A 27,714-nucleotide genomic window follows, 5' to 3' on the forward strand; every position below is an offset into this window, starting at 1 on the left:
CTTAAAAAGATGTTTTACATTATTAGCTATTGATGTAAAAACCTACCCTTTTTGCTGTGAAGACAAAGCCTCCATCAGGTCCTAAACCTGCCTCTTAACCCAGGCAGGCCTTTGTAAAGTGCTTTGAGAGCTACTGATGAACAGCACTGTGAAAAGCTCTCTAAGTGAGAGAGAGTGTTATCTTCTCCAACCACAGGGAGCAGCCAGGACAGAGACCAGGTGAGGAGACTAGTGACAGTCATCTGCAGAACTGCACTTGAGGGGGAGAGTGGGCAGAAGTCAGTGACAGGTTAGAGAGCAGGGGAGCATCACCAGTCTCTAGAGCAGCAGGATCCCCTGGGGTAGGCATATGCTTCAGCTGAGCTGTGGGGGGACTCGGAGCAGCCCCTCCTCCCAACCAGGTCCTGATTAACCTTTTGTGGGCCTGGCACCAAACATATTTGTGGGCCCCCATGTAGTCATGATGGGCCCCTTCCAAGTGTGGGCCTGATGTGGTGTTGTGACACATTGCACCCATGTACACCCTTATGGTGTGATTGTGTATTATTCATGTTCACCCTTGTAGTGTAATTGCATATTGTATAATGCAAAGTATGTCATGTAAGGTGTTTTTGGAATGCTCATAACATACTGAACATTATTATTATAGTAGTATGTTTGGTGCAATGTTATATGTATGGTTATGAAACTTTGCTATATAATATTCCCAAATATGTGTCTCATGGCTTGAAGCAGATCTAAGTAAAATCCTCCAAAAGCAGAGAGGTAGTTCACACCTTACTAAGGCATGCATACAACAACCCAGCTCTTCCTGGAACAATGGACTAGCCTAAGCATCGATAAGGGGATGCTCATGTGACTCAGGACTTGGAGGGATCCATGCATGGACACTGTTCATCACCTGACCCTGAAGAGGGGAGGCAAAGGAACATGTTAAAAAGGGGGACATTTTGGTTGTGAGCTCTCTTGTCCACTTCCATCTACAAAACAACATCAAGCAACTGAAGGACTGTGCACAGGGGGAGGGCCTGGTTGAAGGAGTCAGCCAGCCTGTGGTGAGCATCATCTGTAGGGTTACTGAAAGTGTTAAGCTTAGTTTAGAATGCATTTTGCTTTTATGTCATCCTGATCAAATCTGATTTATATTCCTCTGATTTATAATATAAAAACTTTCTATACTTAATAAATTTGTTTTTTATAAAGCAATGCATGTGCTTTAGTGTGTGTTAGAGACTTCATTTAAAGTGATAAAGTTGGTGCATTTCAATTTCTTTGATAAATTGATGAACTAATTATGAGCTTGCAAGGTTCAGTGGGCAGCACTGAACATTGCAAGATGGAAGTTCCTAGGGCTGCATCTGGGCTGGGGGTGTTTGTTGGGTCATTGTATTGCATAATCCTATGAGTGGCTGGTCAGAAGCATTTACTCACTGAGTTGAAGGTCCCTTGCTTGCAAGAGGCTGTGTGTGGGCTGACCTAGGAAAGGAGGTTCACACAGTGAGGCACAGGAAGAAGAGTTCCAGGAGGAGCATAGGCGTGTGCATGGGGTGTGCTGGGTGTGCCCAGGCACACCCTAATGCAGGGCTCAACAAAACTCTAATGCGACGCAAGCTGCCACCGAAAAGAAAGACCCTGGCATTTTTTCTCAGCGGCGGGCAAGACATCATGAGCTGCCACTGAAAAGAAGGACCCCGGTAGTTTTTTCGGTGGTAGGTAAGACGTCACTAGCTGCCGCCGAAACAGATGACGCAGCGAGATCTGTCGGTGGAGAGTATGGCAGCGAGGGTAAGTCAATTTTAATCCAGTGGCCCGAAGATTCCCTGGGTGCACACCCTAATGTTATGTGCTGTGCACACCTATGAGGAAGAGGAATTAGGGTGACACAGCTATACACTAGTCCAGATAGCAGAGGAAATGTCAGAGGCGGCACTATAGTAATCCTGGTACTGAATCTGAGACATTTTTCATTTTGCTCACACACCTCTGTAAGACTATACTTATTGAGGCATACACAGCTTCCTCAGCCCTCAGTTTTTCTCACTGAGCTGTAACCATGTGGGTTTACTATTGTCTACAGTGAGCAGAACTTTCAGAGTGAGCAGGGGAAATGCCTCACAGATTTATCTCCCTCTTCATTCAGAAGTTCTGTGGTCATGTCCCTATTTCAGTCACTGTATGTGGCCTTTCCCTCAGCTCAATAGAAGTTTCACCACTAGTTGATATCTGATCAGTCTGACAAACCCTCCCCCCAGCTCCCATCCTGCCATTTGAGCAAGCCCACTTGCAAACACCCTGGCTCATTAGCCCCTGAGACCTTGAAATCCCCAGCCTTCTTTCTCGCTCTGCTCTCATCTACATGCTATTTCACCACCTAGTCACCACCACTTCTCCCCAGCTTGTTTCCCTTCTACCTGGGACGCGATGCTAGGGACTCTCACCCCTCAGCGCTGACCCTAGGCAGCTCTGCAGGTAGGTGCTTCCCCACGCCAGGCCAGGCTTTAAGTATCTTAGATGCCCATCACCTGCCGCAGGGCCCCCAAGTCTCATGCACCTCTCAGCTAGCTCATAGTCGTGCAGCAGGTGCAGCCTGGCTGATTTCGGAGGCTGAGGCGCCAGGACGTTCCGCTCCCCATCCCTGAGCAGCAGCGCAGTTATGCCCCCAGCTCAGCTCACCCCGCCAGGGCCCCACACAATCTGCTGCGGGAGGGGCCGAGTCTCACCATCCGTCCCCCAACCCTGACAGGGGAGGCAGTTTTCACTCTCGCTTTCCGTTTGATAGCAGCCAAGGGAATGCTGGGAGATGTAGTTCTTTTCCTGTTCGGTCCCGGGCCGACTCCGCAGGCAGTGAGCTGGCCAAGGAACTACAGCTCCCGGAGCTCTCATCTCTGCTGGCAACGGGTGAAAACTGGAGCGCTGGTTGCTGCCTGGCTCCTGGCGCGGAGGAGTTACGCATGCCAGGGGTCGGGCTCTGTCTGGCGGTCTGCCAGGCCCGCCCTAGGGGCTGGGCGGGCCTGAGGCCCGGGGAGGGGCGGGGCGTGGCGTGGCGTGGCGTGGCCGTTCTGGAGGCTGGGCGCTATGGTAACCAGGGCGCTCTCAGCTCCTCTTGCCGCGCTGCGGCAGCGGAGGAAGCAGGCGTTATAGGCCCTTTCTGAGGGTGGGCCCCGTGGCGCCATTGTAAACCTGGTACTGCTCCCAACTTGCTTGAAGGGTCCGCCCCATTCCCGGATCCCGCAGCAGCGAGCAACAGCCTTGAATCTTCGGCTTTTGGGTTCGGCCGTTTCCGTGACTGCTCGGCTCCCCCCACGGGCGGGTTCGGCCGTTTCCGTGACGAGCCCCGCCGTTGTTAGGGGTAACGCTAAGTAGCTCGGTGCAAGTAGACGTTTGGAAGCAGCCACAAGCGTCAGGGGGGTCCTTTCGCCCCACGCACGGGCCGGGGCCTCCTACGTTGTTGCTAGCGGGTAAGCGTGCGTGGAGCTGCGGGTTGAGGGGTCCCGGGCAGCAGGCCTCGGAGAACGGGCCTGGGGTGCGGCCGCGCTGATTCTCAGCTCTGCGAGAGGCCGCTCGGGGGGTTGGGACCCTCTGCCGTGGTGGGACTCCCGGGGCCGGTGCGGGCCGGGCCCGTCCTCGTCTTGTCGTGGAGGGGGGCCGGTGCAGGGGCCGGGCTAATGCTGTCCTGTCTGGGGAGGGCGGACTCGAGTCCCCTCTCCCCCAGCTCTTGCCGGCGTGCAGGGTCCGGCCCGTTCTGGAGGGGAAGGAGCTTGGGGTTTGGCTATGGGCCCAATTTAGCCATAGGAACCTGTGTGCGTGCTTGCGGGTCTCGTGCCCTGCAGTCCGCCCCGGCTGTGCCCGTGAAGCTGCGGGCGGCCCGTTCTGGCTACCAGTGCAGGGCGCGCTCCTCTTTCCCCCCCGGCCCACAGACCTGGGGTCGGGGTGTCAGAGAGGCACTTAGAGGCGCTGGGGGATATCGGGGCGGGTAGGGCTGCATGGCACAGCTGTTGCAAAACTATTGCAACCTGTTCCAGCTGCGGGGCTTGCTACTGCCTGTCTTACAGTGCTCTCTGCAGGCACCGACCAATGCATTTTAACCCAGCTTCTCACTCTCCGGAATTTAATGTCAAAGTAATAAACATAGCTATCGCACTTGCAAGTCTTGGTGGAGAGCCTCCTCGGGTTGTAAGAGAAATGCACGAAGCACCAACGTAGTGGGCTGGGTATGAGCTGCAATTTTGAGAAAGCTGCTATTGAGGTAGTTTAAGAAACTTGCAATTAAGGATCAGTTCTTTTAATGTAGTGGAAGGGAATGAAGATGCCTGTTGTGGAATCAAATGTTCTACTTGGTCATGATTAGAAAAAGGATTTTTTGGTATTTTTTCCAGTTTTATTTGTTTGTAAAATATTTTCTTTTCCCATTTATTTTCCAGTCCATTTGACTTGTCTGATGCAAAGCCTTTGTTATTATACATTTAATAAATAATTTGAACACAAAAATGAGAACTAGTAAAGAACAGACTGCCTCAAGAGGTTGTGGAAGCTCTTTCACTGGAGGTTATCAAAACGAGGCTAGATAGCCATCTGTCTTGGATGGTTTAGACACAACAAATCCTGCACCTTGGCAGGGGATTAGACCTAGACGACCTTTGTGGTTCCTTCTAACCCTATAATTCTATAAACTGACTTTAGCGAGGCGGGGGGAGAAGAAATCGGCTAAATCTTTTGGTGAAGATGAATAGAGTCTGCCCACATGGAGTTCATTGTAGCTTCGGGGCCTAAACTGGATTTTTACATACTATTTCACTTTAAAGATTATACCTTTAGATTATTAAATGGGTAAGAGGCAAGAACATTTATAAAAACTGAATTTATATTGACAGTGTCCCTTAAAACCTGGCTTTTACATCTGTGGCCCTTTATCTGCAATCTATATTTGTCCATCTTTAATTTCTGTCACTTGTCTAATATAACTTGATTTTGTACATTATTTTTCATACATAATATACCAAACTCTTTAGAGTCTTGTTTAAAAAAACATTTAAAATGGTAAAAGAGAAGAGATGTGCCCAAGGAGAGACTTTTTATAGAGGTAATTGCGGAGTTTCTGAGGGAAGTATCCCAGAAAGCATCCAGAAAACTAGGTTTATTAGTGTGTTTGCTGATGGATTCTCTGACATGTACGTTCTGAGCAAGGTTCAGCAAGTGGGGAAACCTTGTACTCTTTGAGGAAGTTGATGTGGAATCTGGGGTAGCTGATAGCATCACATACAGAATATAAACATCTTTAGGAGTTCTGGAGATCAGGACAGAAGAACTGCTGTCATAACTGGTTTACCTGAATCTAAATGGTGCAGCTGTGCATGTGGACTGTTCAAATGACATGCTGGTTTGTAATTGTGTGTTGCACAACCACAATCTTAAATTTGCTAATCTGGATCTAAAAAAAAATTCTCCCTATTTTAAGAAGTTTGATTTTTATTTTGAAAGATGTTACTATTTAATGTTCCAATCCTGTAATTGGTAGCATATGTGAAAACAAGTTATCAAAAATCCCTCCCCCCAATGTCATTTTAACCCTTTTATTCTCACCATAGTACAGAGAAGAAGGCAATATGTTTTTTATCTTGCCCAGTTCTTAATTTAATTTGACTATTAGAAATGTTTGTTTTCCTTGCACAGATCTTGTTGCTGCTTAGGACTGTGTATGCCACTATGGCTGTGTATGTTGATCATAGAATAGAAGTCCCTGATTCAGTTGTGTCGGGGTCCCCTTCCCACATAACTTGGCACCCCCTTCATCCACTTCTGGCTGTTGCTTCCATCAGTCCAACCTCTGGAGGCAGTGTGGATATCTATCTGGAACAGGTAAGCATTCAGGAACTTCTACTTTGGTCTTGATGTCACTTTGCTATGATCTCTTGATCACTGTTATATCCATGGTGGAATAGAATTATGAAGTTTAGCAGATTTTTAAAAATATATATATTTTGTAGTCTAGTTTATATTCCTGGAATCCCTCTCTATCAATTTTGATTGCTCCTAATGTTCAGTAAATATAGAATCATAGATTCAATTATTTGGAATCTGGGGTAGCTGATAGTATCACACATGGAATATAAACATCTTTAGGAGCTGTGGAGATGAGGACAGAAGAACTGACATAACTGGTTTGCCTGAATCTAAATGGCACAGCTATGCATGTGGACTTTTCAAATGGCATTCTGGTTTGTTGTGCATTGTAACAACTTCAATCTTAAATTTGCTAATCTGGATCTTAAAAAAAATTCTCCCTATTTTAAGAAGTTTGATTTTATTTTGAAAGATATGTTACTATTTAAAGAAGTTTCTTTTCCTGGAATCCCTCTCTATCAATTTTGATTGCTCCTGAATGTTCAGTGATCTTGAGGGATTATCAGATTAATTAATTTAAGACTTTCCTGAAGTCAGAAGTGAGTTTCTCAGGCAGTAAGGGGTTATTTCTGTTGGTTAAATCAAATTGAGTTGTACAGACCATTGGCTTTTTTATTCTTCTCTGATCCGATTGCCAACATATTGTTGATCTAGGGGCTACTCAGTGACCATGGAATGAGAAATGCAATTTTACCTGCCAAATGTACAACACCACATCATGGATTAAACATTATTTCATATCCCAAGTGTTAATCAGTATATAATGATTTAGCAGCTGTTAGGCTTGGAAGGATTCAATTTTTTCATTAAATGTTGGTAAACATTGATTTCCTTGTATACACACAAACCAAGGAAAAATATTTCCATTGATAATATCTGAAATTTACCAATAGGCAAAGCAAAAAAAATGCAGCTTGAGAAGTCATTAGAGTATGATGTAAGGGGGAAAATATTACAGTGAACTGGGTGCATGATTAGTTCTTCTGAAAACCAAGCCAAAAATTTATCTTGACACATTCAGCACCAAGGAAATATTTATTGAGGTTTCATCTTGAATCAGTGTTCTCCATATCAGAGAATGTAAAAAACAGAATTATTCATCCACCCTAGAGGTTGAGCCAACTTGCTATAGTCAAATTATTTTATCATATAGAATTTGTCCATGTTACAGTTATTGCATATTACAGGTTTGCATATTACATGATTTTCCTAGTGTGGACAGTGACTTTCTTTTCCCCCCAAGATTTCTCAAGTTTATAGACTTCTCAAGTGTGGTGTTCATAAAACAACTTGGTCGGCATGGTTCTCAGGAAGAATTCTCTGTCCCCACTGGTCAGATAAATGGTTCTGGAATCTATCTAGCAATAGATACAGTGAAAACAATTTAGAATATAGTAGTATTGCCAGAAGCTGGGTGTGGACAACGAGGGATGGATCATTTGATGATTGCCTGTTCTGTTAATTCCCCCAAAGGACCTGGCATTGGCCACTTTTGGAAGACAGGATACTGGGCTAGATGGACCATTGGTCTGACCCAGTATGGCTATTCTTATATAGTATGGACAGGGTATATATCAGTTCAAGATTTCAAAGTGTTTACAAAGGTGGGTAAGTATAATTATATCCACTTTACATATAGAAAAACAGATACACAGAGAGGTCCAAGGTCTCTCAGCAAATCAGTCACAGAGGCAGGAATCAAGTTCCCATGCCTGACTCCTAATTCTTTGTTTTAACCACTAGATTATGTTGCATCTTCAGTAGAAACACCTCCGCATCTGTTGGTCCCAGGATATTAGAGAGACTAAGTGGTGAGGTAATATCTTTTATTGGACTAGCTTCTGTTGGTGAAAGAGACGGCAAGCTTTTGAGCTACACAAGGTGGATTCCTCTCTTCTGGCCTTCAAACATCCCCCAACCTCACCAAGCTTATCATCAGAAGCAAGCTCACCACAGATGAGGACCCAGCAACTCAAAGCAGCACCAGACCCTGCCTTAACAATAGGTGCAAAACCTGGAGACCTGTCTTCATTGCTACAATGATCAATACTCCCCACGACACACCTTTTGAAATCCATGAGTCCTACACATATCTATAACAACATGTGGTAGGCCTCATCCAGTGCACTAAATGCTGCAATAACAACTGTGTGTGTGAAACCAGACAATCACTATGCTATTGAAAGAACTCACAGATAAAAATATTAAAAGACAAAACAGCATATCATCACCTGTGGGCAAACACTTTTCATTAAATGCTGACCTCTCAGTCCTCATACTTTAAGGAGATCTGCACAACACCGTCAAAAGACAAATTTAGGAACTTAAATTCATAACTTTGCTAGACACTAAAAATCAGTCTTAATAAAGATACTGGATTTATGGCTTATTACAACAATCTGTAACCCATTAAACCCCTTTATTTGTTCTATGACTGCAGAAGTGTTAACAGACTACTTTACCTTGAATGGTCTCTCAGAATATGCGTTAACTACTTACGCAAAACAATCAGTACCACTTTGTATTTGTCTGTGACACTGAATACCTTTCCCAGAGCTGAAGAAGAGCTCTATGTAGCTTGAAAGCTCGTCTCTTTCACCAGTAGAAGTTAGTCCAATATTAGATCATCCACCTTGACTGTCAAAAGTGTCATCTTGTACCTTCAGTCCTGTTAGAAATGTTCTCAGTCCACAATACATGAATTAAGTTTCTTTAGGGCTAGTCTACACTACACAGTTAGGTTGAAAAAAGACAGTTTACGCTGATCTAGTTCTGCCACTGTCTACACTTCAGCCTTCCTCCTGCCGATGTAATGCCTTACGACACCTCCACAAGATACGTAAGGCTTATGCCTGTGTAGTTAGGGCAAAGCAGTGGCTGTGTAGACACTGCCTCCCTTATGTCAGCTGTTGGTTGTCTTGTTAATTGCATGGCAGAAGCCTTAAAATTGACAAAAAAGCTGGGCAACTAGAGCTCAGCTGCTCTGCGCTTCCCTGAAGAGTGTAGAAATACCCTTAGTATCAGTGAGTGTTCCTCATGTGCTGAGGGAAGAAAAGTAAAGTGAGGCAGAGACTTAATACATATATTCTGTGTGTTTATAAATAATTATATCAATTTTTTACTAATATTTATGCATGTGAAGTACTTGTAGACAACATAGGAAAGAAATACTTTGTGTGTGTCCACTTCAGATGTTACTGCAGTGTGTTCTATGCTTCCCTCTATGACAGAAAATATCTTACTTGGTAGAGGTCAGATGTGCGTTGAATTGTAAGAAGATTTATCCCAAAGCCCTGTACTGAGGTCTGTCTGTTTCCATTTGTAGGGAGAGCATATACCTGATTCACACACTGAAAGGAGTTTTCAGGCCACATCCATTAGCTGGCACCCATCCAGACTGATCCTGGCAGTGGGCTGGGAGACTGGAGAAGTGGTGGTGCTTAACAAGCAGGACAAAGAGTATCACACAGTACCCTCCAACCATAATGCTGAAATCACAGTCCTAAACTGGAGTACTAATGGTACCCGCCTTGTGTCTGGTGATAGGGTAAGTAGAAAAACTGATGTGCCATCAGTGTGCTTGATGCTGTATAGTGAGCCCTGGATGGAGAAGGAGAGTGGGGTTTTTAATAGTAATGGAATAATGGGAGGGGGGCAGCTATGGGGAAAAGGTGAGTCTAGTTTCATCATAGTAAGTTTTAGTTTGCATGCTTCTGATATATACCTATTTCATCCCAGAATTTCTCCAACTTTATTTACTGGCTTTTCTGTACTGCTCATCACTATTGCATCTAAGCACATTTAAATATTAATTAATTTAACTTCACAACATATTGTGTTGTAGGTTAGTATTACTTTACAGATGGGGAATCTGAGGCACCAAGCAGTGGAGTAACTTGCCTGAGGCCACCTAGGAAGTTTGTAACACAGTTGGCGATAGAGCCCAGATCTTCTGAGTTCCAGTCCAGTGTCTTTACCACAAACCCTCCCACATCCTTACCCTGCTTTTGTATAGTGACCTTCCATAAAGCACAGCAAAAATGCTCCAGTCTTCCTAGTATTTGTTTATTTTTTAGTTGGTGCAAGGAGCAAAAAGACTCCAGTGGAAATCAGTTTGTGGGAGAAATGTATTGTGAAAATATATTTTAAATACATTAATATTTATTACTTGCTGAGTTGGTTGCTCTTTTATGTAGTGAAATGAGGAATTATCTATTGAATATTTAGTGCTTGACATTGAATATCAATACTAAATTCTGTTTTTTCCAATTCCTGAGCCAAAAAAGAAAAATACTTTTCTTTATTTATATTTTCTGTGAGCTTTCTTGACACTCGCTAGGATAAGTCCGAGATTTCAGCTTTTATGTTTTGAGATTTACTATCAGTAAGAATCAAGGAAAAAATATAGATCTGAATTACTGGCTGTAAAACGTCTGTTATGTTTGATGGTCTTGACAAAGAAATTGACTGATAAAAGCCACAGTTGAATTGTCTATTTACTTATCAGATAATTGGACAACAATGGCCAGGTTAAAGTAAAGAAGAGAGCATGATGTATAGCACAGTGTGTGTAACTCAAGGAGGTTTAGTATTGAAAAAACAGTAATATGCCTATTTTACTCCTGGGGGAATTGTGCGCAGAAGTCTTAATTTTTGGTGCAGAATATTTAAAATTCTGCAACATTCTGCATATTTTATTTGTTAAAATAACAAAATATAATTATGCCAGTTTCAAGTATTTTGGTAACTTATTTAAACTACAGTGCAGAAAAGTCACAATAAGTAAAATAGATCCTGAGCTGTAATCTAGCCCCTTTGTACCACTCTAGCCAGAAAGCACATAGATCTTCTTAGCTGAGGATTCCCTTGGTATGGAAGAGTCCTGACTGCTGCCCTGTGTCAATCCCTACACGAAAAACAAGGAGGGGTGGGGAAAGGAGCTTGATTGATTGGCATCCTTTCATCTGCGAGAGACTGTGGAAATTCAGTCTATGACGTAGATGATTTGCAATGTCTCGTGTGACCGAATAGTCAAATCAGAGATTTGCAATAACTGCCAAAGATTATGCAAATGTCGGTGTCTTGGTTGGGAACTGCTTGCTTCCTACAAGCTCTTTTCTCTTCAAGCTGTATAAGTTAGCTCCTGTCATGGACTTTGATGCTCCGATGGAGATAATGGCGCCACTTGTTACAATTGCTTACCAAGATTTCTCATCAGTCAGGATCAGTTCCATATTCCTTCATATCTCACTTGCATGTGTCTTTATAGCAAAGCTTGGGACGTCCTATTCTTGTTCCCTCTTATAGGTCCCCATATAGTATGTCCTTAGGTATGCATCCATCTTCCAACCTGCTCAAATGGACCAGTCAGAGCAGTCATCCTTGCATGAGCAGGGCTGTCACGCTTGGAACATTTGCCCTTTGAAGAACCTCTGCATTGATGACTCTTATCTTGCCATTTGATGTTGAGTATATAGCGTAAGTGGAAACTGTTTAACCTTTTCTCCTGATGAGCATAAATTGTCTGTGTTTCCCCACCATATGTGAGTGCTGAGGATGCAAGCTTGGCACACTAGCACTTTGGTCTCGATAGTAAGCTTTGAGCTGTTCCATGTACTTTTACTTAGTCTCCTGAAGGTGATGGCAGCTTTTCCAATGCAAACATTTAGTTCTTCATCCAGTGAGAAGTTGGTAGACACTGTAGAACCTACACAGCTGAACCTGTGGACTACTTCTAGCTGGTTTGCATTTAAGATGATTAAAGGATTTTGTGGAACCCTCTCTCCTAATACAACTGTTTGTTTTTTCTTAATGGTCATGGTGAGAGCAACAGCCTGACAAGCACTAGAAAGGAGGTCCATGAGTTCTTGCAGATCTTCATCATGGGCTATAAGGGCGGCATCATCAGCGAATAGAAGTTTTCTCATTTAGCACCTTTTTTACTTTAGTCTTTGCCCTAAGATGTGAGAGATTGAAGAGTTTCACAGCCAATCCTGTGGGGAGATACATTCCAACTTTCACGTTCTTAAATGCACAGGGGTCCCAAGAAGAAGATTCCAAAATGGGAAAGAAGGAAGGGGTGGGAGAAGTAGCATGGTCAGAGCATGCAACACTGTTGCAATCCCCAGCTGAAGATGACCCATTGGGGACCCACCAGTTGGCATATTCTGGAATAAAAGCCCCCTTCCTGATACTCTTTTACCAATCATAAATAATGTACTGATTTTAAATCAAGCATGTGCTTGACCAAAAAGATGTCTTGTACCACTCTAAAGGTCAATAAAGTGAAGCGATCAGCAAAAGTGCCTCAGAATGATCTCTGCTGTTGTTTGATAGTGCACAGGGAGAAAGATACCAAGTTCTAAACCATGTAATGGTTTGCAGTGTAGATCAAAAATAAAACTTGGAATTACACCCAAAAACAGATGGGAAGCCAGCACAATGAGAAAATGACAGAAAAAGCTGCTGGGATTGAGGGCTGCCTATAATCTACTTTGCCCAGAATCCTGTGATGCTGCAATGTTCAAGGGTTCAGGGTGACTGCCGCAGATGACTGACCCCCTTTTGGAGGAAGAAATAACCCAGGTGGACTTTGGGCTTGTTTAGTCTGCAAAAGAGAAGAATGAGGGGGGATTTGATAGCGGCCTTTAACTACCTGAAAGGGGGTTCCAGGGAGGATGGGGCTAGGCTGTTCTCGGTGGTGGCAGATGACAGAACAAGGAGCAACGGTCTCAAGTTGCAGGGCGGGAGGTCTAGGTTGGACATTAGGAAAAAGTTTTTCACTAGGAGGGTGGTGAAGCACTGGAATGGGTTACCTAGAGAGGTGGTGGAATCTCCATCCTTAGAGGTTTTTAAGCTGAGACTTGACAAAGTCCTGGCTGGGATGATATAGCTGAAGTTAGTCCTGCTTTGAGCAGGGGGTTGGACTAGATGACCTCCTGAGGTCCCTTCCAACTCTAATATTCTATGACTGCTGAACTGAAGAATGGGAGTGGGGAAAATGAGAGGAAATCCCCAAACTCCTTTTGTCTAATAGTAATGTAGCTAGGTTTGAACCTTTATTTCCAGTTAATAGTCAATAAATATATACAGCCATGCTCAGTATACATCATAGACACCTAAAGAGCAAGTGAGGGCTGGGGAATTAAACTGACAATTTATATTGGCTACTGACCATCTCCAGACAAGTCAGTAGTAAACAGTTCTTGGAGCACATTTGTAACAAATGAACAATTCATGAAGCAGGCAGGCTGCTATATTCTGCTCTGCTTGAGGGGACAGAGCCTGTCCCATGCCTACCTCCCCAGAAACTTGTATCTTCTCTTCCACATGCTGCCACTTGCGCTCTCTTTTATTTCTGTTGCTGTGAAACTGTCCACTGTGCCCAGTTATTCATTAAAAGTGTCAGGGGTGCAGTAGCCTTTGTAGAATTTGGGGGGGTTATGGCCCTCTGACTCCCCAGATTCTGAAGCCAGTGAAAAGTGTTCTTCCTACTCAACCCCTCCCCACCAAATCCATACCCTGAACCCCTGCCCATCCATGCCGGGTGCACCATAATAGCGAGTGGGAGGAACAGAATCTTGCTTGCACTCATTCCCAGATCCCTCCTTCCCTGTGGTGATTTACGTCTCCCCCGGCTGCTCCTGATGTGTGAACCAACATGCCGCACTGCCCGGGAGGGGTACCTGACCCCTCTTGTGGCTTCCCTTTGCTTCTCTGTCAGAGTTCACTTTTCTGCAGGGAAGCGGAAAAATCTTCAGGGGACTTGGATCCTGTGCGTGTGCAGAGGTGCAGAATTCCCCCAGGAACAATAATACCTAAGATATTATGGTGAGAGCACCGTAATACTATCCACCTTCAAATCCCTCCTCAAACCTCTTCATTGCCTTGATGCCTGCAATAAACTTGACAATGGTTAGATTGCTGGTGTGCAGATGCCACTGCCTGTCATGCTGACCAATACTGTCTCATTGTTTACTTGTACTCCCCTATCTGACTGTATCCATTTGATGTGTCTCATCTTATACTTAGCTTGTAAACTCTTTGGGGCTGGGCCCAACTTTTTGTTCTGTTTGTACAGTGCCTAGTATAATGGGGTCCTGATCCATGACACGGGGTCCTAAGCGCTATGGTAATATAAATAACAAATACTAATGATACAACAATAATAATAAGAAAAGCGCTAAATAAGAAATAGATATTATTATTTTACATAAAATCCTTCAAGAAAAAGAAGCTAATTTGTCTTTTTTCCCTGTTGATATTAAAACTGCTTAATTACAAAGGGTTAAATCTAGGTGGTTTACTTCAGATGCATGGTGCCAGGATTATTCTACAGCTCATTTACTAAGACCTGGTCTACACTACGGAGTTAGGTCGACGTAAGGCAACTTATGTCAACTTAATAATGTTTGTGCCTATGCTACCAGGTCTCTCCAGCTGATGTAACTTGCCTGCTACATCAGCTTAATTACTTCACTTCTGTGAGAGGCGTAGAGCTTAATTCAACATAGTTAAGTTGATGCAGTGACGGTGTAGACATTTGTGTTGCTGATGTCACTGTCTTCCAGGAGGTTTCCCACAATGCTCCTGCTTTGACTGCTCTGATCACCATTCTTACCTCTGCTGCCCAGCAGCCATGTACACAGGAAACAGCCCCTCTCCTGTTAAAGGACCAGGAACTTTTGAATTTCCATTCCCTGTTTGTTTTGTGTGGAGAGCTCACCTGCTCAGCTGATCATGCCAGCTCTGTGCTCTAGTAGCACTCCAGCCTGGAGTACACAGGAAGTGGTGGATGTCCTGGGTCTTTGGGGAGAAGAGGCTGTGCAGGCACAGCACTGATCCAGTCATAGAAACTTCAACATATATGAGCAGATTGCACGGGGCGTGAAGGAGAAGGGCTATCCCAGGGACATGCAGCCGTGCCGCATGACAATCAAGAGCTGTGGAAGAAGTACTGGAAGGCAAAGGAGGCAAACTTTCTGTTGCAGCACTGCAGACATGTTACTTTTACAAGGAGCTGCATGCTATTCTCTGCGGCAACCCCACCATGACCCGACACACACACACACACACACACACACCCCCCCCCCCCCCCCCAAGACCAGCATGGGTACCTCTGAGGAGTCAGAGTCCTGGGCCACCGCAGGCAATACTGAGGAGGCATATGGGAGACAGATGAGTGGGGGATCCTTTGTCCAAGAAAGCCATGAGCTGTTTGTAACCCCAGAGCAGTCCAGCCAGTCGCAGCATAACAACATGTCTGAGCATGATGCCGGGGAAGGAACCTCTTGTGAATATGCAATTCCAATTAATACTTGTGGGGTCACATGTTCTGAGATGCTATTTTTTTATTTAAAAAATCAGTTAAGGCAGAGTAGCTATCTGCTTCCTAGTGGCGGGACCAGCTAAGCAGTGGGTGCCCTGAAAAAAGATTATTTATGCTCATAGGGACGTCCCAGGAGTCCTCGACAGAGATCTCCAGGAAACTTTCACAGAGGTACTCGGCAATCTGTTGTAGACGGTTCCTTGGGAAGGCTGCCTTATTTCTTGCACTCCAGTAGGTCACTTTCCCATGCTACTCCAGTATTAAGTGGGCAGGCATCATAGTACACAGCATAGCAGCATAAGGACCCGGTCTGTACCTGGACACTTGCAGTAGCTGTTCCCTTGCCACCTCTGTTACTCTCAGGAGAGTAATATCAGCTAGGGTCACCTATGGGAGATGGTGGTAGTTTTCGTTTCAGTTGCTCAAACTGCAAACACTATTGCCTGTGGGCACCCCCCCCCTTGTGATTTTTCTGCTCTCTCCCCCTCCCCCCACGCTTCACAATACATGGCCATACTTTGAGTGGCGGGTTTGACACTGACCACAGAACTGCAAGCCTTGGGCAGGTGGGGTGTGGGGACATGAGCTGGCGGCTGCTCTCTGGCACTCCGTCCACTCGCTTGGGGCGGGTGGAGGGTCCGGTCCTTCCCACAGCATCCTGGGTTCTGTGGGATGCTCTTAACACTGCCTGGGTCCAGCTTCTGTGTGTTGGGTGCTGGAGAGCGGCAGTGGCAACTGGGGAGGAGTGGGGAAGGGAAAATGTGGTGGCTGTAGACCAGTGCCATGACGTCTGTGCTGAGGCTTTAAGTTTGGGAGGGGGAACGCTGGTCCCTGCCTTCCACACAATGTCCATGTTATGCAGGGGAGATGACATGGCCTCTTGGCCACCTCCAATTCTGCCGCAGGTCACTCTCTCACTTCTGCATACAGTCAGTTGCTCCTGCCCTTGGGCCATACTCCCCATAGCTGGGAGAGCAAACCAGTTCAGTTGAATACCTTTTAGAAATGAAAGTGTTCTACTTCACGCTTGTATGGATTGAGGGAGTTATTTTTATATAGCACCTGGGCACTAGACCCTGGGTCTGCACTGGCAATAGTTCCTTTGTGCTTTGCATGTTTAACAGCTGAAAGTGTGGCGTTCACACTGGTGCCAGACTGTCCAGATAAGACCAAGGTGAAAGAAAACACCTGATGACATGTTTAACAAGATGATGAATACCTGTGGGACAGCGGACACCAAGCAGAGGGCCTGGAGGATTGCTCTCACTGAAAAAAATGGACCTGAAAAAGTAGCCCAGGAGAATGAGTGTGGCCTGCAGCAGGAGATGCTGGGCATTCTGAAGGAACAGACAGACATGTTGAGGCATCTGGTTAACCTTCAGGAGAAACACTGTGAGGCTCGACTCCCTCTGGAGAACGACATTCCAACATTGCTGTACTCCCACCCCGCCTCACACTCATTCCAATAGGCGTGGGGACCCACGGCAATATCCCATCCACTCCTCCTCGGGGGAGGGTGCCAAGAATAAAAGCTGAACATACAGTGATGTATCACAAGCAAGGCCGCTGTGTTTTTAAAGAGAAGATGAATGTTTTCCCCTCCCAATTTTATTTCCCTGTCTTTCCAAGGTTTAATTCTTTGTCAAATCTTTTTGTCTATACCTGTGTGAAATAAAAGTCTATGTCTTGAAAATGAAATAATTATTAATGCAGTTGTGGTGGGGAGGGGGAAAATGAGGGACAGGGAAACTGAGGCATGGGGGTGTGTGTGCATGATGCCAGCCTTTTGAAAAAAGGCATGAAATATTATGGGTTGCAGACGAAATCAGGGGAGGAGCAAACTGCATCATGGGAGGTTGAAGCCATGTTCCCAGTTACCTCTGTGAGATTGTTTTAGTCCCATGAGACATTGCAAGCTCTTTCCAACCCCCCCCTGTGGCAAGTTGTACTGTGGGATAGCTACCTATGGCGTATTGCTCTTAGCATTGATGGCGCTGCTAGGGAGGACATGCTCCACCAACATAAGGCTTATGCCATGGACAGAGATGACTGGTGCCTGCTGAGAGTGGGGGGCACTGTTTAAAGGTTCCCCCCTCCAGCAGCTTGAGTCATACCCCCCAGGCCTGACTCTCCTCTTACCCTCAGTGGCGCTTCTCTGGAGCTCCCAGCTGTTTGCCGCTGCCTCTCCCCATGGCTGGAGCTCCCAGCTTGCTGGCTCCAGCAGCTGCTGTGCAGGGAGGAGGTCTGGCGGCACCATGTGACTGAGCAGGGCCAGCAAACCCTGGTAAAAATCGGGGAAGGGAAGTGACCCCTCGTGCCCTCCCCATGCATCACCTCTGGGCGTGAACATGCACAACTGACTTAATTACTGCGGCGGTTGGATATCGACTTAACTGAAGTTGTCTTAAGTTTGTAGTGAAGACATGTCCTAAGAGAATGCTTGCAGAAAGAGGTGAGCGGTGTGTCTTGAAGACTGTGAGATTTGACCTCTGCCTAACCTCCTTTACGGAGCTTTGTAGCTGAATGGCCTTTGCTGGAATGCCCAGCCCCCAGTGATTCAAACTTGAGCTCCAAAAACCAATGAAAATATTTCTTAAAAACTTGAGTGACAACCAGTGAAGATCAGGAACTCTTTATTTACATTTTAAGTAAGTGATACCTTGGATAATTTCCAGCTTTGGATGGCTCAATGGGATCTTAAGGATCTAGGTGTTTTATATAGGTATCTAGAGTTACAGTGTCTTTATGAAACAAATGGTTTTTATAGCCAAAGGCAAAAGCTTTGGGCAATTAGAAATAATTCAGAGGATACCAAGATGTCTTAACAAATAAATCTCATGGATACAAATGTCACCGTGTCATCTCCAGTTGCCATAATGAAAGCTGGCTAGTTGTATCCCTCTGCATCCACCAGCTTTGGCACACAGAAACAAGCTCTGTGCATGCTCCATTTCCAGCGTGATATACTCATGTCCAAGTTTAGAAGCAAATTTAAGGCTAGCTTGGTCTTTGCTGAGTAAATACTTTTATTCAAGAGTTCTAATCTTGCCTTCCAATTCTCTTTCACAAATATTTTCCCCTAGGCAGAGGTTTAATGAGACAATTTAGTTTCAGATTCCAGGCTTTGCTAGTAATTAAAGAGCAAAGATTAACTTGACATTATACTACAAAGAGAAAAAAATTCTCTCTTTATATAAATTTCCCCCCCAAAGTTTATTAACAGCCACTTTTGACTCTCTTATGTGCTCATCTGGAGCTATGGAGTAAACTATGGAGGCACGATCAGATATATGAGGACACCTGAATCAATAGAGACCATGAATGAGGTCTGGGTTTGTTACAGTGGATAAACCCATTTATTTGGTGGAATAAAGGAAAGGGGGAAAACATTTGCTTTGAAGGGTAAAAATCTGGTCATGAAATGAGAATCATGAGCCTTAAACAATTTTATGCCCATGATACTTCCCCACTTCCTTCTTAACATTACTAAAATGTTGAAGGTGTGGTGGGGAGTTGGGGATAAAAGAAAGTAGAATCAGCAACATGTGACTTTTCACTTAGCAGAGACCACTAGCCGGAACTCTGTAAACCACCAGTGGTTCACAGACCACTGTTTGAGAACCGCAGTCTCACAGCTACTGTTTCTGGTTCTGTGTACACTTGAACAGACACCACTGTGTTGATAAATATTTGGGTAATGTTTTCAGCCATGAGAATGGAAAACTTACTGATTTTAAAAAAATTAAAGCTTGGATTCTGATAATTTAGGGATAAGAGGACAATTATTTGGTCACTTGTGTGATTTCAGAACCACACTATACACTGGACCGTAGCTGTGTTGCGTTGGCAGAGCTATGCGAGGAAGTGCTGTTCTATGCTTCATACCAGTGCTACTAATCTTTTACTTGTATGAGGACTAAATTCACTTACAGGATATTTAAGAAAAAAGAATAATAATCCTAATAACCCTTTATTATAAATTTGACTTAATGAAATGAAATGAGATTGCAGTTTAGATTATAATTTTTTTTCCTGTTTTTGTTCATTGCTTAGCACATTAGGCCCCCAATTGTGACTGGGTTCTCCAGGCACTACCGTAATACAAATAATAAATAATAGTTTTAAAACTCCAGCTGAAAAGCTGGTACTATAAGTCAGCTTGTTGGGATCGTGAATGTACATGTCATGCTGCATTGTTCCTCTGCTTCTCTGTTTGCTCCATTTTCCCACTCAGCAGGGGATTGAAACTGATAGGTATCCAGAACTGGAGTTCTTCAGACCACAGAATTCCTCTAAATTTCAACTCTATGCCAATTTGCAAAAACTGAGCCAGGATCTGAGGTTCAATACAATACTTGTAATTTTATGTCTGCCTATATTCTTGATCACAACAGAACCAGCATCTCAGTTGAATTTATCAGCTGTTGGTTCTCTTGTTTATAAGATAATATATTTTCTATGGTAAGGGGGTATGTTTTGTTAAAACATGTTTCTTGAGAAAGCGTGTCAGAATCAGGGCCCAATAACTTTGTCATTGTTAAATCTCTTAATGACAAGCATTTGATTTAAATTAACCAATTAGATTTTGTTCCTGTGATTTAAACATTTATGGGAGTGGAGAGGTGCAGTGGACAGTGTGCTATTGAGTTCACACAGCTTGTACAATTGGATCACCGCAAGGAAGAGGAGAGTAAATAAAAGCTCTGTATTTCAAATAGCTACATAATACTGGCAGTAAATTGGTTCTAGAATGGGAGATTTCAAGCTTTGACAGGCTTATAGTATAACCTCATAATAAAACGTGATAGCAGTCTTCAAATATTTGAAGAGGGAAAAATGCCAAGGAGAATGAAAAATAATTTGAGGTGGGGCGAGCAGGTATAACTTGGGAGTAATGGGAATTAAGAAAGGGAAAGTTCAGGCTGAATATTGGGAAAAACACTTCTTGACAATGAGCTCTATTAGACTGTGGAACAGTCTTCCAAGAGAAATAGTGAAGGACCTGTTGCTCTGAAACACTTAAAACAGCGGATTGAAATTAACCAGAGTTCTAAAGCTGGATTCTTGTTAGTTTTTAGTAACCTGACTGCTCACAAAGACGAAAAAAGGAGGGTGGGATTGTCATGATGAGTATGTGCAAATGCAAGTGTCCTGATGCATATGTACAGAACAAAACAAAGTTGGTCCAGTTTTAGGTCTGTCAGCCTTAGCAATGTCCTTTTCATTAAGAATGGAAGTAATTAAAGCAGTTTTCCAGCCAGCTTCATTTTAAATAATAATTAAATGACATTGTTTAAAAAGTCACTTGAAATCTTCAACATCTGGGAAAGGGGGGTAATTTTCTACATACTTTAAAAAAAAAAAAAAGTACTGAATAAGAGAAAAATACCATGTTATCAGTAAAAGTAAAAAGCGATTATTTGATGTCCATTGAGTAGTTATAATCTGTTTGCAAAGGTGGTCTGTCTCTTTTGCAATTCTTCTAGCTTGGTGTCCTGGTTCTATGGAGACTGGACCAGCGGGGTCGAGTGCAGGGCCCCCCTTTGCTGAAACATGAGTATGGAAAGCATCTTTCTCACTGTATCTTTCGACCACCGCCTCCTGGCGAGTAAGTAGAATGCCTCAGTCAGAAGTGTGCTAGACCATGTCTCTCTGTCTTTAGGGCTGGGGGTTTCTTACAGACACATTGTAGTGGCTCCTCGTAACTGCTCCAGCCATAAGTCATGCTTATCTGCCTTAGATGCAAAGCACAAATACCAGCTACAACCTCCCTTCTATATCACCCCATTATGAGTGCTCCTTACTCTCTCTCTCCTACTACCAGATCCTCCCCTCTCCAGCCTAGCTCTTAGACCACCCTTCTTCTGCCTACTTTCTTCCCCGAATGCCATCCCACTGCCCACAGCTTCTGGCTTGTTTCAAACACTCTTCCATGCTGCTGTCTTCCTCACCCTCCAGTCCCAGATCCACCTTCCTCCTCCTCTTTCCGTCACACTGTCATCTCTCTTCCCCCCCATCTGCACTCTTCTAAGCTATTTTTCCTATGGGTATCTCCTTGCCTTTCCTTTGGGTCTAGGTCCTTCTCCCAACTCCTGCTGCTGGCTCTATCCTTTTCCTCTGCCCAGATACATCTCCCCTTCCTCTCTTCCCTGTTGCTGCCAGCTCTTGCATCTCCAGTCCTTCTAGTAAGCAACAGTCGTGATATTTCAGAGGACTGGCAAACTCAGTGGCAGCACTACTGCCTTTGATCATGTTAACAGATGTGATTATATTAAAAACTACTGAATAAAATTATTTTAAAAGTATATCCTTCTGTAAACTAAAATAATGCAAAGTCCTTATAGAGATTAAATCGTATTGATTACATTTCTTTTGCATAGGCCCAGTTGTCTGCTTCGTTTCTCTGGTACTAATAAAGCCCAGGAAAAAAATGTAAAATAATACATACAAACACTAATATAAGACCTCCATTTACAATATATTTGGGGATTCTGATATCTCTGCTTAGCTGAGTGTGAAAGATTTCTACATCATGATTAGTTGCCACATTTGATTAGTGGGAGTCCCCATCCATTTTCTTCTGGATAATAAGCTGTGTGATAAGTAGGGAGCTGGAAATGAAATGCCTTTTGATTGCCTGCAGGGACCTGGTACAGCTAGCCAAAGCAGCGGTGAGTGGGGACGAGAAGGCCCTGGATATGTTTAACTGGAGAAAAGCTGGAATGGGAGTGCCTCTGAAAGTGGGACCCCAGGAAGGATTGTCCTTCTTTATCAGCCTAACAGATGGTAAGAAAAACAAAAACTTCAAAAAACAAATTCTGCAGCCTGCTGGGAAATGTAGTCTCCTTAATGTTTTCAAAGCTCTTCAGTGTAAGGTGGTCCTGTTTTCACTTGTGCTGTTGCAAAGATTATTTTTATTCTTACACTTTATCTTGCTAGTTGTTCAGAGTGAGTCCTCTGTACAACATCCTCCCCCAGTACCAGTCCTGTTGGGAGTGGAAGTTTGGGAGCAGGATTGGATGCTCTGTCTTTGGGACAGACATACAGGCCTTGTCTACACTAAAAAAAGAAGTCAACATATTTATGTTGACTTTCAGCCACTGCTATAGCAGTGGCTCACGTTGACACTGCTCTCCTGGGGTTCAGAGCCCCATCCCCGAGCTCTCCCCACAAGCCAGGCGGCAGCCTCCCACGACTCGGAGCCGGGAGCCCAGCGGCTTGTGGAGCCAGGTTCCAGCCCCCCCCAATTAAGCAGAGCAGTGAAATTGACAAACATGACAGCCCCTCCACCGCTCTAAGGGGACAGTGTCTACACTGACACTGTGTTGCCCTAGCTCTTCCGACAAAAGCCTTATGTCTCTCATATAGATGGTTTTATTGTGTCGGAAAAACAGGGCAGTTTTGTTGGCAGGGAGGTGACTGTAGTGTGTACACTAGCACTGTTTTGTAGACAAAAGCTGACTTTTGTCGACAAAGCTGTCTAGTCTAGACTAGGTCATAGATAGCTTATCTTTAAATGTTTGGAATGATGGGGCTATGGTGACTTCAGAAGTGGAAATAGCTGTTTCCTGGTAATGTTAGGAAGAGGTATCTAAAGTTCTTTTCCTTTTTTGCATGAAGGATTCTGCTCTTAGAGAAAAGAGCTGGTAGCATTGGTGTAAACCCAATGGTTATTCCTTTGAAGGAATGCCCTGTACCCCTTTGAGTGGATATGATTAGTCATAGCCTAGCATATGCCTTTTTTCTTTTCAGAAAGAAAAGAAGGTAATCTATAGCATCCAAAAGGGGTCAGAGCTAGAGAGAAGCTATTTGTCCAAAAATAGAAAATAATTAATATTTTTGTGTTGTTGCTAGAACCAGCTAAAACCATCAGTGCCAAATGATGTCTAAAGCATATTTTCTATAAAAATTATAAATAACTTAGTCTCCTTTTGTTTTTTCTTCTTTCACATTTCTGTTCCTAGTTTTCACTTTTCCTTCTATAGCATATACAGTCTTTTTTAGTGTCTGTATTTTCTCTTAGACTAATCAGTTTCATGTTATTCCCTCCCCCAAACCCGTCCAAATCCTGTCTCTAGCATCTTTCTTCACTATTTTTACTTCCAGTGGATTTTTTTCTAATCTTTTTCTTTCCCTGTCCTAGTTGCTCACCTCTCTCTAAACTTCCTGCCTGTTGGCCCAGAACAACTCCTCCATATACAGTTGAAGAGTGTTTTGAAGGGTGGGTTGGTGTCCAGTGAATATGAGTGCTGCCCTCCAAAGGCAGTTTATGTGACAACTCGGGGGATCCAGTTAAATTATGCTAGTCTCCCAACAGAGTTGTGGTTCACTTTGCAAAGCTGCATCTACAATAGGAAAAATGGGACTCCTAATTCAACACACTGGTCCAGCACCATTGGTGGTAGTCTCCGTACTGGAGACAGGGCTCAGACATTTTGATCATCATCTAATTGAATTTATTGATATAAAATGGCATTATTTATTTCATTTAGATTAGATTACTTGAGAATGGCATTGATTAGATATACTGGGGAGGAAGGGTGACCTAGTTGATGGGGCAGTGGACTGGGACTCAGGTAATCTGGGTTCAGTACTTGATTCTGCCACTGCTTTGCTGGGTGACTGTGGGCAACTAAATTCCCTCTATGTGCCACAGTTTTCCTATCTGTAAAATGTGGATAACTATACTGACCTCCTTTGTAAAGTGTTTTGAGATCTATCGATGTCTAAGCTGTAGAAGAGCTGAATTTTATTATTAATTATTATTATTTGAATAGGCAACACCACAGTGAGTTGTAAGTAAGCGAAGCCATAAATGACAGCAGTTCCTAAATAGATAAAGACTATGACATCCTTTTAGTGGAGAAAAAACATCTTTAAACAGTGATGTGTTTTTAAATTCCATTTGCAGGGGAATTTAGCTTTGTATTGAGGAATATTTTAAGAGCAACCATTACAATAATACACAGCTCCACCTAGTGACAAACTTGTATTTCTGCAAGTGTGTGTGTGTTTTCACACATTTTTCCTTTGTTTCTTTGATATGCCATTTAAGCTCCAATATAGGGGCCAAATTCTGCTTGCCTGACTTTTAAATAGTTTGATTGTTTCAGGTATATACATATGCCAGTCTAGGTAGGGGTCTCTTATTGTTTCCATTATAAATTAGTGTTTTGATAGGATTGAAAGCTAGACTTCAAAAATGATCTAAGCTGACAGCAGAGTCTTAACCCAAGAGTTACCTTTTCAAAAAAGAAGAAATTAAGAAAATAATTTGGCCACTTTGAGTATATCTACACTGTTATCACAAGGTGTGGCTGCAGCTCGAGTAGACATACCCACTCTAGCTTTAATCTAACCACAACTTCACTGATCTGGTACCCAAGATAGCTAGATTAAAGCTAGTTTAGGTATGTCTAAACCAGCTGCAATTGTAGTGAGATGTTAGTATAGACCATGGAATGCCTTTTGTAATTAAAATAAAATAAGTGACACATTATTAACATTTGAAACATTTATTTTTGTGCTTTTTTTTACTTGCCTGGAATAGATATATTACAAACATTTGTAAAGCTCCCATCATCATAGTAAAACAATCTACAAAATTCAGTTATCAGACCTTATATGAGATAGTTTGTCTAAAGCAAAGGTATTTTAATGCTTGAAATTTAGTGACCACTCTCTCTCTCTCATACTATTGTTTTACACACACAGAATTGTCATGGCTTCAAGCTACAGGTGATTGGTGCACTTCTGACATGAGATTTCCAAAGTGTTTTATATCCAGGCTCTAGTCCGTTTAAGGGATCCTGAGCTGTACTGAAAGCACCCTGGTTGTGTATTCTTGCAGACATTAATTTATTTTTACTCTTTGTCTCTTCCAGGTTGTTAATATAAAAGAGAACAATATTCGTCCTAATATACTTTCCCCCCTTAAACAGTTTCCACTCCCTGTTACCCTTTGTCTTTAGAGCCTAACCCAGTTCCTTTATCCACTCATTTAGCTGAGCATTTGATTACTTCTTTTTAGAATAGTCTTTTGTGTGACACTATAGTGATAAGCTTCCTTAAAATTCAATTAAAAGGTTTAACTAACCTTTTCCCTAGCTACTGCAGAGGATCTTGAAATAGGGGTGGTGTTATGCATATGATACTTGGTGCTTTGTTTTGCAATAGCCAAGTGCAACAGAATAACTTAAGGACACAATTCAAGATGAGATCTAAAAATTGACCATTTATTGTTTTTTAAGATCCTATGGAATTTTCAAAGGAATAAGGTCATTAACATCAGTATTCTGAACAAATTACAACTGAGACAATTACATGCTACCTACCTAAATTCCTCTTGTGATTTCATTTTTACACAGAAATTTTCATTTAATGTCTAAAGCCCTGAACCTGAATGAATTCTGCGCAAACAGACATTCCATTTAGGTTAATGGGACTTCATGTGGGTGCAGGGGTCTGCCTACACAGAGCTCCTTTTAGACTCTGATCCTGAACTGTTATCTAGTGTTGCTGTGCACTAACAGCTGCCATGTTGAACACCAGAGGTAGCTGCAATGTTCCCTATACACGCCTTACCTGTCTTGCAGGGGTATTGAGAAGTTTGCTGCTTGTAAGATGCTTTAAGATCCTCCTGTAGAAATTGGTAGATAAGTACAAAATACTTGGGTGGTGGTGAAGCGTAGGTGTAATTTGACTTTTATATTTGGGGGGGCAGCTCCAGTCAGACCAATGTGGCTGTGTGGGGGGACAAATTCCGCCCCTGCCCAAGGCTTGCAGTTTGAGGGAGCAGTGTCCCCCCAACCTCACCAAACTATGCCCATGTAGAGAAGCCATAATAAAGGTTGCATTAGAGAACTGTATTTAACAAGGGAGAAGAAAGGGAATATCTACTAAGTGTTTAACTGCAGAAAAAAACGGAAACAAACAAAATAGTGTGTAGCAGGGCTTTTAATTTTCTGTGCTGTTGGAACTTGGAGGGAGTAATATATTTAACAATATTTTGGAAATAAAAACAAATGGCTTTTGTAATTGAGTCTGTACTGTCTTAATTTTTTTCAGTACCCTTTTGCAAAGAGCACACATGGAGATTGTACACTAAATTTATTATATAGATTACTGTATATCTGTAGTGTACACAAGAATCACTTCTATATTTTTCTGATTTAGAATTTTTGGGAAAAAATTTATTTTATCACTGATTTGATCTGCCCCCATCTGAAACTGCTACATTAGTGATATGATGATATTGTTTGCTAGGCAGTGATCGGTGTCTGTACATGGCAGCAGATTTGTCAGATTCCAGTGGCTTTCTTAATGTTTCACTATTAACTTCAGCACTGCCATTTTGAAAGCACCACATTAACTAATGGAAACGTTTTTTGCTAGGTCTTTCACACATGACAGTACATTAAACAAGTTGTCATGGCCTCATTTAATCTAAGGTTGACATTTCCCCATAATTGAATGTGTGCTGCAGTTGCTGTGTTATTCACTGTCATTATTTTTGTAAGGTACTATATTTGCTTTTTAATTTTTATTTCTTTAAAAACTAAGGAGAGTGACATGGAAAAATCTTTGTTTAATGTAAGTTAGGCAGCCCTGTTCTAATTTAATAACACTGTCCTCATACAAATCCACAGTTACCGTCAACAACCAAACTTCTTTCTCTAACTACACCAGTATAAAACTTTTACCTTTTTAGTATCGTCTTTCCACAACACATTAACATCCAAGGTTTCAAAACTACAATGCGTACGTAACTAGGACCAATGGACAAGGAGGATATACATATTAAAGGTAGATATCCTCCTTCTAAGATCTGCTTTTAGTTTTGTACTTCTTTGAAGAAAAGAGAACAACTTTTAACATATGTTCTTGTACGCTATGCTATGCTATGCTATGCTATGCTATGCTCCAACACATGTATAAGAAGAGAAATAGAAATGTGGTGGTTGACCTTAACTGTGTATTTGCTAGCTTTTCAACATTTGAGGAACATATTATTATAGTAGAATAGAGTAACCTTAATCAACGTTAAGCAAAGTTTTTTCTGTGTAGCCTTGACTTTGTGTAACCTATGCTCGTGGGTTTGTCAGACCATTAACATTCCTGATTATTAATTTTTGTGGTTTACAGGTGGATTGGAACAGAACAGTATGTAACTGGCTTGTGTTTATTGCAGGGTCGGTGCATTGTGTGAATGAAAAAGGAAAGACAAGCCATGCATTGAGCACAGACAGTCCAATCCAAAAGCTCCTGATCATGGAGAAGAGGGATGTTTTGGTGATAATAACAGAGAACCTCCTCTTGTGCATGTACACAATCACTCTTGAGGGAGAAGCCGAGGAAATCATGAAGGTAGGTGAGGTAGGCTGCAGGGTAAAGGCTAGGTGCTGCTGGGGTACAACATCAGTTTCCATAGATACATAGCTCAGCTTTTACCAACTTTCTGTTGTGTTACAAGTTAATCAAGGGCC

The 27,714-nt window shown here is 43.0% G+C and overlaps 1 protein-coding gene across 3 annotated transcripts in view; it reads left to right on the forward strand.

The window, feature by feature from the left end:
• Positions 1-3,059: 3,059 nt before the first annotated feature.
• IFT140 (intraflagellar transport 140) overlaps positions 3,060-27,714 on the forward strand; it is a 166,325-nt gene continuing 141,670 nt past the window's right edge. The window contains exons 1-6 of one of the 3 annotated variants that reach the window (XM_067551424.1): positions 3,060-3,458; positions 5,671-5,856; positions 9,227-9,448; positions 20,716-20,837; positions 21,873-22,015; positions 27,420-27,595. In XM_067551424.1, the coding sequence (XP_067407525.1) occupies positions 5,704-5,856; positions 9,227-9,448; positions 20,716-20,837; positions 21,873-22,015; positions 27,420-27,595 (816 nt within the window). In that variant the 5' untranslated portion in view covers positions 3,060-3,458; positions 5,671-5,703. Of the gene's footprint in view, positions 3,459-5,546; positions 5,857-9,226; positions 9,449-20,715; positions 20,838-21,872; positions 22,016-27,419; positions 27,596-27,714 lie in introns of those variants that run through there. The other 2 variants (XM_067551423.1, XM_067551425.1) reach the window with 2 other exon arrangements.

This window comes from Emydura macquarii, unplaced genomic scaffold, assembly GCF_026122565.2.
Source record: "Emydura macquarii macquarii isolate MOO-44397 ecotype Brisbane River unplaced genomic scaffold, CSIRO-AGI_Emac_v2 contig_1348, whole genome shotgun sequence".
Classification (NCBI taxonomy): domain Eukaryota; kingdom Metazoa; phylum Chordata; order Testudines; family Chelidae; genus Emydura; species Emydura macquarii.